Source organism: Mustela nigripes, chromosome 11 (assembly GCF_022355385.1).
Source record: "Mustela nigripes isolate SB6536 chromosome 11, MUSNIG.SB6536, whole genome shotgun sequence".
NCBI classification, from domain to species: Eukaryota; Metazoa; Chordata; class Mammalia; order Carnivora; family Mustelidae; genus Mustela; species Mustela nigripes.
In genome coordinates, this window is record NC_081567.1 from 38,640,595 (window position 1) to 38,657,235 (window position 16,641).

The window sequence follows — 16,641 nt, forward strand, 5'->3', positions numbered from 1 at the left end:
TCTGCGGTGCCTGCCTGTCAAATTAGCAACTTTTTTAAAAAAAAATATATAAATATATATTTTTATATATTTTTTTTTTTTTTTAAATGGTGAGGATACCCATTTTACTCAAGTAAAAATGCAAGAGGTAGACAGGGACTGTGCGGGGCACAAGGTCAAAGAGGTGGCAGGAGGAGGAAAGAGGGCACTCGGTGGGCACCACAGCTGCCTGGGCTGAGAGGCACACTGTCCCTTTCCCACCTCTGTGCAGGCTCTGGGGCCCCAGGCCTTGCCCCGGTCTCTGAGGCAGATGGTGGGTTCCAGGCGCCCTCTGGTGGCAGTGCGAGGACTCAGCTGCCGACCCAGCAGGCGGGCCTGGGGCCCCTGGCTCCCCACCTGCCAGCTCCAGCAACCCCCCACCCCGAGAATGCGTCGGTGCCTGACGTGCAAGGGAAGGGTTCCTGGCCAGTGGCGTGGTCCGGAAGGAGCACACACACTGCCCCAACCCATCTCCTCAACACTAAGCTTCCCCTGCCCAGGCCTACTGCCCGGGGCCCAACTGTCAGCTGCAGAAAACCTGGAGGGGGGTCCCCTGTCTTCACAGGTGCTGCCCCCCACCAGCAAAGCCACGGGAAAGGGAGCCAAGAAGGCCACGCCTGCCCTGGGTCGGCAGTGACCAGATGCACTGCAGGTGCTCAGCAAACACACGGGCAAGGAGTGTGTGCACCCGTGAGTGAAGGGGGGCATGGATGACATCCCAAATCTTGGCAGCTCCCGCAGTGTCTATGCTCATTACGGGGCTCCTTCACAGGCCCCCAGCTCCAGACCCTTCAGAGTCCTGACCCTCCAAAGGGGACTCTCTCCATTCTCACCCAAAACCCAGTTCTTGGTAGGGGCCACCGCTGCTGCTGGGACAGAAAGCATCATCTCAGCTGGCCCCATCCTCCAGCAGGGTGTGACCCCACACAGCAAAGGGCACCTGACAGGAAGCCCGCAGTACTGGGGGCGCAAGGAAGGAGCACTCATGACCAAGGCAGGTGCCAGGCTGGTCAAGGACCTGGGGGAGCAACAGGGAAGCGGGGCAGATCTGATGGGTGAGGAGGCCAGGTCCAAGAAACAGAGCAAGAGTCCCAAGGACAGTATGGAGCCCAGGACAGACCAGGAACCAGGAGATGGCCTGTGGGAGGAGTGCAGGGCCAGCCCCAGGCCCATCAGCCATGGGAGAGCTTGGACTTGCCCTGGAAGGGACAGTGAACAGGCCGAAAGGGTGAGAAAGCCTAGGGAAAGAAGTCACGGTTTTTCTTGACTTGCACGGGACCTACCTGGGCTCTCATTTCAGCAACAGCAGGGGAGAAGGAAAGGTGTGGCCTGGACAGAGGCTAGCCCTGCCCAAGGTCCCAGCTGAGCCTGTGGCCACCCAGACCCTTGCAGCCAGGACCACCTGAATGTGCCACTCCAGCTGGCCCAGACCAGAGTGCCGCACCCCCAGGGCAGGGCTGCGGGCTGCAGACAGCAGCGATAGCTCCCCAGCTGAATGCCAGGAGGTGCCAAGAGCCTGCCAGCCCCAGGGGAGCCCAGTGATGGGCCATAAACACTGGCCTGGGGTGCCCCTACGCAGCTTGACCCATAGAGTCCCAGGGGCCAGAGTGACCAGCCTGCCCAGAGACCCCATTAGGGCCATGGCTGCGTCTGCCGAACCCTCTGGCTCCCCTTCAGCTGTGCCCCGTTCCCCTGACCTTCACCCTCCATGGAACCCGGCCTTGCCCACCTATGGAGGCTGTATCTGGAGACACGTGGCAGCCAGGTTCCTGTCGTGGGGATGTGTTTTTCCCTTTGACAAGAGATCCGCCCCCAACACACCTGGCATCTTCTGGAGGAGCCAGAAACGCAGCTGCACACTGACTTGCAGCTGAGCTAAAAATAACTGTGGGCTCCAGCCAGGGCCCAGGAAAACATCTCATTGCTAGGAGACTGCCGCTCCTGGGAGACCGCGATTGCTAGGCGACCGGGTTGCCGTGGTGACAGCTGGGCCCAAGTCCTGCTCAATCCTGGCCACTCTGCCCTTCTGCCCCTGGCAGGTCGGGCCTGGGTCGGGGAGGAGGAAAGGCTGGGAGCAGGAGCCAGCAGCAGGCAGGCAGCAAAGGGGTTCACCCCCTGGTGGTCCCCATGGCCGCCCGGGCTTCCCTGTTCTCACTCCTGTGGGCGCCTGTTCGTTCTGGCAGCTGAGCGGTGAGGACAGCTGACTGCCCCCCACCCCGGTCCTCCCTGAACCCCCACCAGGGAGAGTTGCAGTGTTCTTCTGGCCCTGCGCCTCCTTAGCAGGATGGGGCATGGTGGGCCGCTTACAATCAGGCATGAGGCTCTCAGCACCTGTGCTGTCCTCAGTGTCACGCTGACCTTCAGGGCCCCCACCTTGGACCCCAAACCTATTTGCCAGGAGGGGAAGTACTTGCCTGAGCCCCACCCCTGGCCCCCACAGAAAGGAGGATTTGAGCCAAGCAGGTGGCTCCAGCCTGTACCCTGGGCAGCGGCTTCAGGACCCTCCTGCAAAGAGGCTCAGGAAGTCCAGAGCCGCTGCCCTGGTCCTGAGGTGCCAGGAGGCCTGACCCCATCATGGGCAGTGCAGCCCCTGAGGTGTCAGCAGCTCCCTCTCTCACCCTCCTGTAACTAAAGAGCTGGAAACCTCCAGCAGTCTGGACCGGGGAGACTCCTCTGTGTCCAGGCACCAGGATGAGGAGTGCTTCCGGGGAGGGGTGCTCCAGGGAGGAACGTGGCCCTGGAGGAAAGCCAGTGTTGCTAAAGTTCCAGCAAGGGACCTGGCGTCAGCAAAGCTGCAGCCAGCCATGCAGGAGACTCAGGCTTTGATAGCGGACTGAGCCCGGGAGCACGGACACCGTGCACCGTGGGGAGGAGGTGAGCTGCCCTTCAGCATGGCAGAGAAAGAAGCCCGTGGGTTCAGGGCCAGGTGAAGGAGGTGGGGAAGGGAGCAGAGCCCCAGGTACGTGGGAGGCAGGGCTCCACATGCGCCTCTGAAACAAGGCTTTCCTCTGTTTGGATTCTTCCAAGGCGTGGGGTCTCCTCCAGCCTCACCGAGGGCAGCACGTGAGGCCCGGGCCCCTGTTCAGAGGAGGAAGCCCCCGGAAGCAGGAGGTGAAACCTCGCCCTGAGGGTCACGCACCGTCCACGCCCTGGTCCACAGGTGTGGAAGCTGAAGTGGAGGCCGGCCTGCTAGACCCACACACCAGAAGGAACTGTATGGGTCGGACAACACTGTCCCAGGCACCCCAAAGGTCTTCATGCCTCCCATGCTGACTGCCCCGACCCCTGCTTTGACTGGAGTCCGCACGAGGACCAGACTGTGAATCAGCCCTAGCCACACCGGAGAGCCAGCTTCACCCCAGCCTTGACGAGCTGGATCCAGCGCCTCGCACGCAGCCAGGCCGGCCCCCCAGCTCCCAAACAGGCTCCACCCTGCAGCTGCCCCCGCCTTGTGCCAGCCCCACTGGGTCCTGTTTCCCACCAGAATGCTGCCAACACCAGCTGTTTTCATTTCTCTCAGACACTCTCAAGGGCCTTCCTTAAGGCTCTTTCCCTAGTGCAAAGACCCCTCTCTGCTCTCCCACACCTGATCCCGCCACGGTCTCTGCTCCCAGGAGACCCTGTGATGGGTACCATTAGCTTCCATTCTCCACTCTGAGCCTGTGGGAAGCCTGGCATCTCCAGGGGCCAGGAGGAAGCCCTGCACACCCTTTCTCCACACCCAACCCCAGCACCTCTCCCCCAGCCTGGTCCCTCCAAAGTGGCCGCCACCACCGCCTCTAAGGGGTTCCAGAAGGAACTCGCCAGCTCAAGACCTCCAAACCTAAAGACCTGTGCACACTCCTTCCTGGATAACCTCACCCATCCTCTCATCCTTGGGGTCTCCTGTCAAGGGTCCTGTCCTCAGGACAGGCATAGCCTCCCCAGAAGCACCCCTCCCCGGGAGCATTCCTTGGCCTGGTGCCTGGACACGGAGGAGTCTCCCCGGTCCAGCCACACCACCACCACCCTCCCGAGGTCACCATCACGTGGCCCTCTTGAACTTTCATAGCACTTGTCACTCTCTGAGATGGTCTGGTGTTGGCTTGTTTTGGGGGTTGGCGGGGGCCTGGGCACTGAAGGGTTTCTGGGCCCGGCAGCCAGCAGGTGCGCCGAGATTTTAGGGCCCTGAAGGCCGCCGGCGCTGCTCCCCTCCGCTAAGCAGGAGGGCTGGGAGGGTGAGGATTGGACCACCCTCACCCCCGCAGGTGGCATCCAAGGGTCGGGACGCGCGGCGCCGGCCCCACAAGACCGCGCACCCCCCGGGCCAATCGCCGGCGCCAAAGAGCTCGAGTCCTCTCCCCCCGCAGGATTCCGGGACCCCACTTCTCCGCACAGGCAGGGCTCTCCGCCGGCCAGCCCTCCGGCCGCGCGCCCTGCCCGCCCCGCCCCGCCCCGCCGTGCGCGCGGGTTTGTCGTTGTGCGAGCGCCCGCGGCGAAGGGGTGGGGGTGCTGCCCGGCCGGAGCGTGCCCGTGGGCGCCGCGGCGGGAGCGCGCGGTGCGCGCGGCAGGGCGCGGCGGGCGGGGCGGGGCTCGGCATCCACGGCTCCCCCGGCCTGGGCTCGCCAACCGGATTGGCTCCCGGCGTCGGGAGCGCGCGAGGGCGCGGCGCGTAGAGCCGGGCGGGGGGCGCGCGCGGCGCCGCCGGCGGCCGCGGAGGAGCGCAGGGAGGAGGGCGAGGGGAGGGAGGAGGCGCCCGCCCCGGCTCCCTGCAAAGCGGCCTTATTTATCTGGGCACTGCCTCAGCCTCCCCGGTGGGAGGCTCGGGGCAGCCGATCCTCTCCCACCGGGGAGCTCCTCTCCGGGCGCGGCCGAGGGGGCCGGCCAGGCCGGGGCGCGGGGCGCGGCTGGGCCCTGCCGGCCAGGCCAGCACCTCGGCCGCCTCCCCGCTTCGCCAGCGCCCATGCCGGGCTCCCCATGACGAGAAGACGCCCGGCGGACGGCGTGGCATGAGCCAGGTACCCGGGCCGAGGTAAGGTGTGTGCACCGGGCCAGGCGGCGGGGCGGGGAAGGGGCCAGGCCACGCCATCGCGGCGGCCACAATGAGGATTGGGGCGGGGGCTTCAGAGAGGGCTGCCACCACCCCCGGGGGCCTCACATCGGTGCAGCCCCCCTTCCCAGGCCGAGGCCACTGGGCGTCTGGCCCTAACAGGCCCTCCCACAGAACCCGATCCCAGCGCCGCCTGGTCGAAGCATGGTGCCCCCAGTAACTGGACCAGGGGGCCAGCGCCCCCTGACCACAGCCCTGGTGCAGCAGCATTGCAGGCCCCCAGCCCACCAGGCTGGCTGAGGTCCTGGACTTCCTTCGTGCTCTGAGCTCCTCTCCCCAGCACCATGAGCCCCTGGACCTGTGAGACAGGTGTTAGATACAGTTACACTCCAGGACAAGCCATGTGGATGCGTGGCTGGGGGCTCTCTGCCCTGGACACCTGGGCCGGTGGGAGCTGGCTATGTGCCTGGTTCTGGAGGGGTCGGGCCTTGGCCAAGGTTAGAGGGGAACTGGGCACCCTGAGGCTTGCTGGGGAGGGGTCTGGCCTCCTGGGATTTGGGGGGAAGAGAGCCCCCACCCATCGCCCCAAGAGGGAAGAAGGCCTAGCTGTGGAGCCTCAGGGAGCCCAGGGCCCAGTGGCCAATCCTCTAGCCCCTCCCGGCCTCTGCACAGGAACCCTTCCCTCCAAAGAGAGAGCAGATGGTGGATGCCGCTTCACCTGCCCACTTGGTCAGTCCCCTACCGCTATCCGCCACCTCCCAGGCCCCTTCTTTCAGCCAACCCCTTTGAGCAGAGGCCTGGGTGGGACCCTGGGAGGGCCAAGGCCTGATGGAGACTTGCTGACCTGGTAGGAGGTGGCCCTAGGGCTGGACCAGGAGCTGTGGGGAGGAGGGAGATCCAAATCCCTGTCATAAACCTGGACAGTGCCGGTGGCCTGTTCGGATCCCAGGGGACCCCGGGACTCAGCTGCCCACCATCTCCACTCATCCTCTGCCACTCTTCCTTGGGCCAGGCAGGCCTCTCAGCACCTGTCGTGCTAGGCAGGCCCACTGGACGGGCGCTCCCCTCCAGCTCCTGTCCACTTCTGGAGCACTGCAGTGAGTCCTCTCTCCCAGTGCACTGAGAAAACAAGCAGCCCTGAGGGCGGGGGACCTGGGGCCCTCAAGGCTACCAGCCTGGGCCTGGGAAGCCTGTGCCGCTGACACCCAGGGAGACTTTCACCTCAAGGTGGGGCACTGCTCGGTGGCCTGCAGCCCCATCTTGTCACATGTGGGTTCTCATTGCTTTGTCTCAGGGGGAAGAGTGGAGGTGGCAGTGAAGGAAGGCTCCGTGGGCTAAGTGGGTGGTGCAGCCCCTTCCCCACCACTGACAAGGAGGAGCCCTGGCCAGACCAGCCAGAGGGTGGGCTTGGGCCACACAGCCACACTTGGCTGGGAAGAGGGGGAGGGTTCAAGGCAGTGACCCAAAGAAGCAGGCACTAGATGCCCCTAGCCTAGGCACTGGGGGGGGGGGCTCAGATCCTTCAGAGGAGAAGAGCCAAGATGAGGCTTAGAGCCCAAGCCCATTCCCCAAAATGCCCAGTTCCACGTGGCTGAGCTGTCCTGAGCATGACCACAGGACTCTGTCTGATGAAGCGCCAATCCTGGTCTCTTTGGAGGCCATGTGCTCACTTCCTGGAGCCCCTGGTGCACGGGTGGGGCAGCCTGCACCCCAGAAACATCTCTGTGCTGGGGGCGGGAAGGGAGCATTTTGCTGGCTCATGTGCAAAGTGGCAGGGATGTGAGTGTGCCTGAGTCATGGGGCTTGTCATGGAGTTCGTCAGCCCGCACTGTGTCCCTAGTCCCAAGCTACCTTGGTTGTCACCCCCGTCCCTGGAGCTGTCACCACACATCAACCTGATGTGAATGTCTCAGGCTGCCCATGCTCTGCCCAGCCGCACGGCCCTCAGTGGGCAGGGAGAAATGGTCAGGGCAGGTCCTGCGGGGGCCAAACCCCTCCAGCACTCCAGGAAGCCTGTGTCAGACAGAGCATCAGAGATGAAGGCAGAGATCTCTGAGTTGGAAGCCATGAGGACTTGGGGGTTTCCAAGGCATGAGGAGTCCAAAAAGAGGGTGTTCTGGGGGTGGGCATGCAGCTTGCAGCCTCTGGAGTGAGAGCAGGGGCACAGCAGAGACAGTGCTGGGAGAGACCAGCAGCCCAAGGTCCCAGGCTGGGAGGACCCAGGGGACCAAACAAGTAGAACAGGGCACAGAAAGGAGGGAAGGGCCCAGCGTTGCCCTCTGCACCTCAGTGCCTAGTCTGATCTTTGGGAGTCAGACTGACTGGGGGTCCTAGGATCAAATTCCAACTCTATGCGACCTCTGGAATTGTCCCCAACTCTCCCTTTCCCCACTTGTGATCAGGACGTGTGTGAGGGGACCAGCAATAGCAGAGCGGCATTGGAAAAAGCAGGGCAGCTCCTCCCTCTCCTCTGGTGGCTCCTGTGCCCTCTTTGGATATGGCCAGATTGTGGTGGATGGGCAGCCAGCCTCCCTACCGTGCAACTCCCAAAGTGGGGACTCAGCCGGAAAGGAGGTGTAAGCCATCCTCTTCCCAAGAGTCTGACTACTTGCAAGGCCTACCACAGATCCCAGCGACCACACTCACTGTGGACACTGGCCTCTGTCACAACCAGGATTAACAAACTGAGCTACACCCCCCACTACCACCACCATCCACCTGCCCTCTTCTGAATCTGGCCTGTCCTCCACCAAGCCTCCTGGGCACCTGGCTGCCACACCCCTTTCTGCATGATCCTGGCGACTGCCATTCCTCATTCATTCATTCATTCATTCGGCAAGCATTAAGAAGCCATTCAGCCGTGGTACTGCCTGTCTTCAAGAAGTCCCCAGCCAAGGGAAGAGACAGATGGGTTGACAGTAATGACTGAGACCCTGGAGATGCTTTTTCAGTGCTGGGGAGTCCCCCAGTGGGAGACAGGGGTGGCAATCACACTGAGGTGGAGGATAAGGAGCTGGTAGGGTGAAGAAGCAGGGAGGCCTCCTGAGCAAACAGGGGGACCAGCATGTGCCCAGGCAAAGAGGGAGAGGGGAGCAGGAATACAGAACAGGGGGTCTGGCTGGGCTGTAGGTTCAAGGCTGGGGAGGAGCCAGAGGTGAAGGAAGCTGTAACGTTGACATGCTAGGGCTCGGGGCCCTGTGACTCGATGGCAAAAGAGGCAGCTCCTTTCAGAGCCTCAGCATGGACATCTGCAGACTGTCAGCTTGGAAGCCACCAAGTTCTGGAGTCCTCCCAGGAGACTTGAGCCCCCGCAGCCTATCCCAGGAGGACCTCCTCCAGAATTCCGCTCCACACGGAGGCACAACACCCGGGGCTGAGGCTGAGAATAGTGCAAGTTTGGCCATCTTTTTAAAACGCCTCTTTTCCTAGCGTTAGCGCCTGGTGCTTATTTCTAAAGGAGGAGGCAGTCCACATCAGATTGGCAGCTGACCCTACCCCATCCTAACGAGAAACTCCAGGCAGGTCTTCTGAGCCTCACTGCGTGCAGTAGCAGGTACCAAAAGGGTTGGGGTCTCACAGCCCATCTGCCTGGGTGGGTGGGACTAGACAGAGGAGCACATGTCCCAGCACCCCCCCCACCCCCTGCCAAGGGACCTCTTGTCTGACCGGAGGACCCATCGCTGACCACAAGCTCAGTTCTCTCCTAAAGCTCTGACCCCTGGACCAAGATGTGGCTGTTGCCAGTTTTGAACCACGGAGCAAGGGATTCTCAGGCTGGGTCAGTGAGGCTGGGTTGTGCCGCGGGAGCCCGGCAGCACCATGGACAAGGTCAGGGAGAAGCAGGGCTGCCTCCAGGAAGAGGCAGTTCCAATCCGGGGCACAGCAGAAGGGCTGATGGGCTGGCAGGGCAGGGCCTGGCGGCCAGGATGTGGGTGAGGGATAAAGGGCAGCCAGGCCTCGGACACCTCCCTCCCTTCCCCGGGCTGAGGCCGTCCCCCGCCTGGCCCCTCCCTCCCGCGGGCTCTCTCCGCGGGCTGGCTTGTTTTTACCAGCTCCACCCTGAGGCCTGAAGAGTGGGGATGGGACTGTGGGCGTGTGCAAATGTGAGCTCCGGTGGGGTGCGGGTAAAAAGCCCCGCAGACGCCCGGGGCATCCACGTGCATCCCGCCCCCCCCCCCACCGACGCGGGCACTCCACGTGCACACCCGTGGCTGGGAGCATCTTTAACCTAAATCGGCACTGCTCCGGAGTTATTTCTCCCCTGGTGCCACCTCCGCCGCCTCCTCCGGATCCTGGCGGAGCGGGCGGCTTCTCGCCCCGCCCCGTCGCCCGCAGGGCCTCTCCCTGCTGAGCTGGGTTTGCCGAGCCCGGCCCCCACCCCGCCCCCACCAGCCGTTGTCCGCGGTGGAGCGCGCCTGGGCCTGGCCTCCGGGCCCGCGCACGGCGGCTGGAGGGGCGCTGTCCATGGTGCTGCGCTCCGCGGCCGAGCTAGCAGGAAGCGACAGAGGCTGGGTGGGCGGCGCGCCCCGAGCCCTGAAATCGTGGCACCCCGATCCCGAGAAGCAGAAGGTATTCACGCTGGGGCTGCCTCCCTGAGCCCAGCTCAGCCGACAGGAAGGAGTCCACAGGACAGCCTCTCCCCTGCTCCCTGGAGTGGGGACCTGTCGTGGGCTTCCTCCCATCCCTCCAGGAGGCACTGCTATTCCACCATGGTCTCCTCCTCACGTACTAGTTTTAAGAGATCTGGGGCACCCCTCATGTCAAGCTGCACCCCATCTGTCACTGAGGGTCACCTGTAACTCCTTGGAGCCTCAGGCTCCCAATCTGAAAGTGAGGTTAACAGTGGTGCCCCCAACATACACACACACACACACACATGGCTGGAACACATGATTATCCCAATGGGTATTCAGCAAACGTTGTTACGAATGTCATGTTTCAGCCAGCGTGAGGCTGCTACTCTCCTGCAGTAAAGGGACAGTCAGAGTGGGGGGGCCTCCCCTAAGGAGGGCTGGCCTGATGTGGATTGCCAGCTTGGGGGCTCATGATTGCCAGGGAAGGAAGTCCTTTGGACCCAAAGCTGGGTTGGCAGCCATGAGGGCCCCTTGTTCCAGTAGATTCCTGGTCCCAGCCTAGATCTGCACCCCTCCCCAGATGTCGGATGCCAGCAAGGGTTGAGTCCAGGGCTTGAAGCCAGTGGGGGACATGGTGCTGGGTAGAGCAGGGCAGGGCAGCCTGTTTCCCTCCCTCCCAGTGGCTCCTGACCCCTTCCCCTAAGGTGGGCCATGGGGCTCAGAAGCAGCCTCTGTGCCACTTTCCAAACACTCACTATGAGCCATGCACTATGCCTAGCTCTTTTCACATGTTGTGCTGTGGGGGTGGATCATCCCTTCTCAGGCTGCAAAGTAAGGAAAAACGAGGCTTGGAGCAAGGAAGTGGCTCACTGAGGCCACAGAACCTGGCTGTGTGACCCCGGAGACTGCCCCTGAGCCCCTGGGTGCAGTGCCTTTTTGCTGAATGTCTGGAGTTGGGGTGGGCAGGAGATGATCTGGAATATGGAGCAGATGGTGGCACGGTGAGGGTCTGGCTGTCCCCCTCTCCAGGGCTGTCTGTGCTCCAAGCCGTCTGCCACCCTCTCAGAGGCCTGAGAGGAGAGTGGTGGGGGGTGTCCAGTCCCACCTTGTGAGGAACTCTCTACAAATGGGCTTCCACAGCCAGCTCTGGTTCAAGCCTTGGCTCCGCCACTTATGGTGACCTTGGGCAAATAGTTCATGCTGCTTTGTTTTCTTCATCTGTACAATGGGCACAGTCATCATAGCATCACCATCAATGGGTTGGATGGAGTATTAAAGAGACAGTACGTGTCCAAGGCTCACTGTGCTAGCGTCATGGTAAAGTCTGCCCTTTCTTTGGGCAGATTATTGGGTAGATCCAATAGCCATCGAGATTCTCAGGGTCTGGTATCTGAGTCTTCGACAAGTACCAGAACCACTCCAGACAGCCATGATGGCACCCCATAGTGGAGGAGCCCGAGACCACCCCAAACCATCTCCTTCAGTTTTGCAGTCCCTGCCCAGTAGAGGTCAGCATGGCAGGCACTAAGAGTGGGCACCGGAGTAGTAAAGGTGAAGGGGGCAGTCATGAGCAAGTGTCTTTCTACATCTGTCTCTGCCTGCCTCTCTTTTCTCATCTCTAAAATTGGAACTGTAGGGCCTATGTGGTCAAAAAAGTCTATGAGTACAGGTGGAGCTCAGCGCACACAGTAGGTGCTCAGGGAATGTCATGGTCATGAACAGCTCTGACTTCCTGTCGCTGCTTACGGTCAGGGAAAGAGTGACTTGGATTCAGATCCTTCCTGTTGGGTGGTTCTTGGAGTGCCATGGGAGGACATGCCCAGGGATGGGGAGCCCAGCTCTCTTCCCACAGCGACTCATTACCGCCTCCCGGCCTTTGTCCACAGATTGAGCGAGGAAGATGTCGAGCCCAGGTGTGGACGGCGACCCCAAGCCTCCATGCTTGCCTCGCAATGGCCTGGTGAAGCTGCCAGGCCAGCCCAATGGCCTGGGTGCAGCCAGTATCACCAAAGGCACACCAGCTGCCAAGAACCGCCCCTGCCAGCCCCCTCCCCCACCTACCCTCCCACCACCCAGCCTGGCTTCCCCACTGCCACGGGCTGCCCTGGCTGGGGGCCTGTGCCCCCCACCGGGGCTCCCCCTTGGTGGACCAGCCTCAGCCCCTGTTCCCGGGCCCCCAGTGGAGCGGCCACCACTGGCCACAGATGAAAAGATCCTCAATGGCCTCTTCTGGTACTTCTCAGCCTGTGAGAAGTGTGTGCTGGCCCAAGTGTGCAAGGCCTGGCGGCGTGTGCTCTACCAGCCCAAATTCTGGGCAGGCCTCACACCTGTGCTGCATGCCAAGGAGCTCTACAACGTGCTGCCTAGTGGCGAGAAGGAGTTTGTGAACCTGCAGGGCTTCGCTGCGCGTGGCTTTGAGGGTTTCTGCCTGGTTGGCGTCTCCGACCTGGACATCTGTGAGTTCATCGACAACTATGCCCTCTCTAAGAAGGGTGTCAAGGCCATGAGCCTCAAGCGCTCCACCATCACAGATGCCGGCCTGGAGGTGCGCCCCACTGTTGGCCTGGAAGGGACAGGGATGGTGTGGGCAGGGCCCAGCGGCTGCCACTGAGCTGGCATGTGTGTGCATGGGGGGGGGGCAGAGGGAACTTGGGCATATGAGGAGCAAAGTGGCTGAGGGAAGCACCGGTGCTCTGAAGATTGTGGCTCTGGGGGGAGGGGAAGCAAGACTAGTTATGTGATTTGGGGGACCTAGTCCAAAATGAAAATTTCAAGACCCTTGTTCAAAGATGATTAAGAATTTCAAGACAGCCACACCAAAGCAATCAATCGATCCAGTGGGAGGCTCTTCTAAGCTCAGGGCCTATGTGCCTGTGAAACCCTTGGGTTAGGGGGACACTGCAGGGGAGCAGGTGCACAGGTCAGAGCACCAGCTGCATAGGCAGCCCCTGCCCCAGGGCCAGGATTCTAAGCTTCAAATCAGTAACACCAGCTGCTCCCCAGCACCTGCTCTGGTGCGGCCCTGAGCTCCCAGGTCCCCTGTGCTCTGCCTCTTAGAACGGGGCTGTGGTGGGACAAACCCACCGTAAGGGGCACCTGTCACACATCAGCTTGATGGATGTGTTCCACACGTCTACATCCGGGAGCCCTGCTTCCCGCCCCCAGCGGCCCCGCCCCCTCACCACACCCTGGCGCCTGCCTGCCTGCAGGTAATGCTGGAGCAGATGCAGGGCGTCGTGCGTCTTGAGCTGTCAGGCTGCAACGACTTCACTGAGGCAGGGCTGTGGTCCAGCCTGAGCGCGCGCATCACCTCACTGAGCGTCAGCGACTGCATCAACGTGGCCGACGACGCCATTGCGGCCATCTCACAGCTGCTGCCCAACCTGGCCGAGCTGAGCTTGCAGGCCTACCACGTGACGGACACGGCGCTGGCCTACTTCACAGCACGCCAGGGCCACAGCACGCACACGCTGCGCCTGCTCTCCTGCTGGGAGATCACCAACCACGGCGTGGTCAACGTGGTGCACAGCCTGCCCAATCTCACTGCGCTCAGCCTCTCTGGCTGCTCCAAGGTCACCGACGACGGCGTGGAGCTCGTGGCCGAAAACCTGCGCAAGCTGCGCAGCCTTGACCTTTCGTGGTGCCCGCGCATCACCGACATGGCGCTGGAGTACGTGGCCTGCGACCTGCACCGCCTGGAGGAGCTGGTGCTGGACAGGTGCGCGCGTGCCCCACCCACGGGACAGGTGGAGGGCACGACTGGGGCGGGGCGGGGCAAGGCCGGCGAGAGCGTCTAAGCAGGGAGCCTAGATTAATGGGCAGAGCTGTAGCGGGAGCGGCGCTGCAGAGCCATGAGGCGTGGGTTGAGGGGCAGGCCCTCCCAAGCCCGGGGCCCAGAGTGCGCTGTAACTACCAGGCGCCAGGGTAGGGGCCGGGGCCTGGCGGGGGCAAGGCCGTGGCAAGGGAGGGGCTATCATAAGCCCTGCGGGGGGGGGGGGGGGGAACGCCCGGGAAAGGAGGAAGGGCTCGGAAATGACGGGCGGCGCAAGGTGATCTGAAAGCGGGCAGCGCCCCTCTGTCGCCCCCACAGGTGTGTGCGCATCACGGACACTGGCCTCAGCTACTTGTCCACCATGTCGTCCCTCCGCAGCCTCTACCTGCGATGGTGCTGCCAGGTACCGGCCTTCCCCGCCTCCGAAGACTGGGGAGTAGGCAAGGGGAGGTGGGAGACCCGGGCAAAGCCCCCGCCCAGGCAACCCACCGACCTACTCCCGGCCCCCTCGGATCCTGCGAGGAAGCGTAGGATCCCTCCCCACCCAGCGGGCGACGTAGGCGGGGCTTACGGACTCCCCGCAGACCTCACCACCACTCCCCAGCAGCCTCCTGGCTCCTCCGGAAGCCGAGAAACCCCCGTTTTGAGCCCCGCCACCTGCCCCTCCAGCAGCTCCCGGCCTCAAGGCCCAAGGCCTGTCCCCAGCAGTGGGCTCCCCCGCAGGCGCGAGCGGAGCTCCTTAACGCGCCCCGCCCTCCCGCCCAGGTACAGGACTTCGGGCTGAAGCACCTCCTGGCCATGAGGAGTTTGCGTCTCTTGTCTCTGGCAGGTGAGACCCCCCACCAGCCCACTACCCCGTCCCCAACTTACTCGACTCCGCCAGCCCTGCCGGGCCCCTCGCGGTGAATCCCACCTGGAGCTCTGTCCCAGGGTCCCATGGCCAGGTCCGGACGGAGACGCCCGGCGAACCCCGCCCCCCGCGGTGCGCCCGGGGGGGGGGGGGGGGGCCGCGCGCTCAGACGCCGCCCCGCCTCCCGCCCGCTGCAGGCTGCCCGCTGCTGACCACCACGGGCCTGTCGGGTCTGGTGCAGCTGCAGGAGCTGGAGGAGCTGGAGCTGACCAACTGCCCCGGGGCCACCCCCGAGCTCTTCAAGTACTTCTCGCAGCACCTGCCCCGCTGTCTCGTCATCGAGTAGCGCGGGCCTCCCCACCCCCGGAGCAGGAAGCCGCCACGCTCCGGGCGGGGACGCCTTTTCCCGGCCCTCGCGTCCCCGGCCCGGCGCGGGAGGCAGGGCGAACCCAGTGAAAGCGCCCCCCGCCCGCGCCCCTCCTGGCCCCGCCCGGGCAAGGGGGGGGCGGCGGGTGGGCCCAGTCCCACGCACGCACGCACACTCGGGGACTCTGTGCATGCCCCTCGTGCCCGCACTGCACGCCCGCCCTCCACCGCACCACAGCCGCCTCCATCTTTCGTTGACCCTCTGGGGGATAGGCAGGGGCCGGCTCCGTCCTGGGGGGCGCTTTTAGCTCTCCTGACGGCCCCCCTTACTGCCTTCCCCACCACACCCTGCTCTGTCTCCCCCGCTGTCCCCCCCATCTTGGGCAGGGCCCAGAGGGATTGAGGGGAGCTGGGTCCCCCAGGACACAGGGGCCAGAAGAGCCCCAAGGGCTTCCCGCATCTTCCACTGCACCGCGCCTGGAGCCCTCGGAGGGGTGCGAGGGGGAACAGGCCACCGCCAAAGCCATGGCCCGCCAAGGAGCCCAAGTCCCCCCTGCCCTTGCCCCACTACATGCCAGCCTGACCCAAGAGACCTCCCCTTTTCCTTGCTGCTGTAGGAGGCAGCCCCCTGCTTGCCCCACCCCCCACCTGCAGGCCTACAGGTCCTTGGGCCAGGCTAGGGAAGAACTGTGTTTGAGGGAGGGACAGACTAGCTGATCTTGCTATAATCAACGTTAACCAAGCTGGCTGTAGCTTACCTCAACCGGAGGGGTGGGGGGCGTGGGGGGATACAACCACCTTGAGCGACCCTCAGGCCCGGCAGGCCTTGCACGCAAGTCCTGATGGACCCCAACCACAGCCCCTATAGCCAGCCAGGCCCAGCCTCCTCAGTGCCACACTGTATCCTGCGTGGGTCTCTGTCAAGTGGAGGCTAGACAAATGGGCCCCAGCCAAGGCCCAGCCAGCAGGTCCAGTCTTACAAGTGGCCAACACACCCCCAGCACCCAGCGGAGGGAGGGCTCCTTTCTAGCTGCCTGCCTCCCCTCCCCAGCTTCCCAAACCTCTGCCTGCCTGGGTGGGCTCTGGCCATGTTCTGTCCAGTCCCAAGACATATGCAAGCCCTGGGGAGACGCGGGCACATCTTGGCAATTGCTGAGGAGGGGGCTGGGACCCCTACCCATCCCAACATTGAGCCCCAGGAAGTACAGTGCCCACACCCAATCTTGGGACCCCCCCCCCCATCTGGTTGGAAGAAAGTAACCAGTTTCCAGAGAGCCAGAGAGTGAGAGAGAGAGAGCGAGAGAGAGCGAGAGCGTGCGAGCGAGAGATGCTGTTGAAGCAGAGGAAGAGTTCAACAGCCCAAAGATTTCCCAGTCCTGGAGTGCCCTCGGGAGGCTCCGGGGCCGAGGTGGTCAGGAGCCAGTTTCTTCAGCCCCTCCTCCGCACAGCTCCCTAGTGGGGAGGAGGCAGCTGTCCGTTTGTCCAAAGTATTATTGCAACTGCAACGACTGTAGGAGGAAAAATTAAGGGGAGAGAGGAAAACAAACAAAACCAACCAACCCCGAAAATCATTTTCTTATTGTACATAACGACCTCATTCTCCTGTATATGCGGAAGATATAACCTTATATTTGGTAAGTGTTTCTTGTGCTATTTTATCACGTGACCTGTTTATAAAAATATATATTAAAAAAGTTGTAAAAACACGTGTCTTGAGTTTGGAGGTCATCAGACCACAGCGAGGGAGGGTGTGTCCGCGCGGGGCGCCCCAAGGCTCGGGACTCTTGTGCACCTCTCTGCTCGTCAGACTTAATGGGTCTTTCAACACGCACAGGCCCGGGGCCACAGACAGGAAACACAGCAGTGGCCAGAAGAGAAGGTCCCTAACCTTTCAGGGCTTCTGGGGGAAGTGAATGATGCTGCAGTCATCGCACGTAATATTAACCTCCAAACGCCCGGCTGGCTCAGTCGGTGAAGCTTCTGACTTTGGCTCGGGTCGTGGCCTCTGGGTCCCGAGATGGACGCCCCTCGC

General features: G+C 62.8%; 1 protein-coding gene across 2 annotated transcripts; it reads left to right on the forward strand.

Moving 5' to 3' along the window:
• Positions 1 to 4,688: 4,688 nt before the first annotated feature.
• FBXL16 (F-box and leucine rich repeat protein 16) lies at positions 4,689 to 16,315 on the forward strand. 2 transcript variants are annotated; one of them, XM_059415796.1, is made up of 6 exons: positions 4,689 to 5,034; positions 11,508 to 12,166; positions 12,831 to 13,339; positions 13,712 to 13,796; positions 14,159 to 14,222; positions 14,441 to 16,315. In XM_059415796.1, the coding sequence occupies exons 2-6, from the start codon at positions 11,522 to 11,524 to the stop codon at positions 14,587 to 14,589; spliced, it is 1,452 nt and encodes a 483-aa protein (XP_059271779.1). In that variant the 5' UTR covers positions 4,689 to 5,034; positions 11,508 to 11,521; the 3' UTR covers positions 14,590 to 16,315. The 2 variants fall into 2 exon arrangements, with proteins under 2 accessions (XP_059271779.1, XP_059271778.1); XM_059415795.1 differs by having other exon boundaries at positions 4,690 to 5,029.
• The last annotated feature ends 326 nt before the right edge of the window (positions 16,316 to 16,641 follow it).

Bases quoted from the DNA above. Each gene is read 5' to 3' on its own strand.
- FBXL16 (XM_059415796.1), top strand. From the start codon at position 11,522: ATGTCGAGCCCAGGTGTGGACGGCGACCCCAAGCCTCCATGCTTGCCT. The intron at 13,340-13,711 runs GTGCGCGCGTGC...TCGCCCCCACAG, and splicing joins GAGGAGCTGGTGCTGGACAG to GTGTGTGCGCATCACGGACA. The intron at 13,797-14,158 runs GTACCGGCCTTC...CCTCCCGCCCAG, and splicing joins ACCTGCGATGGTGCTGCCAG to GTACAGGACTTCGGGCTGAA.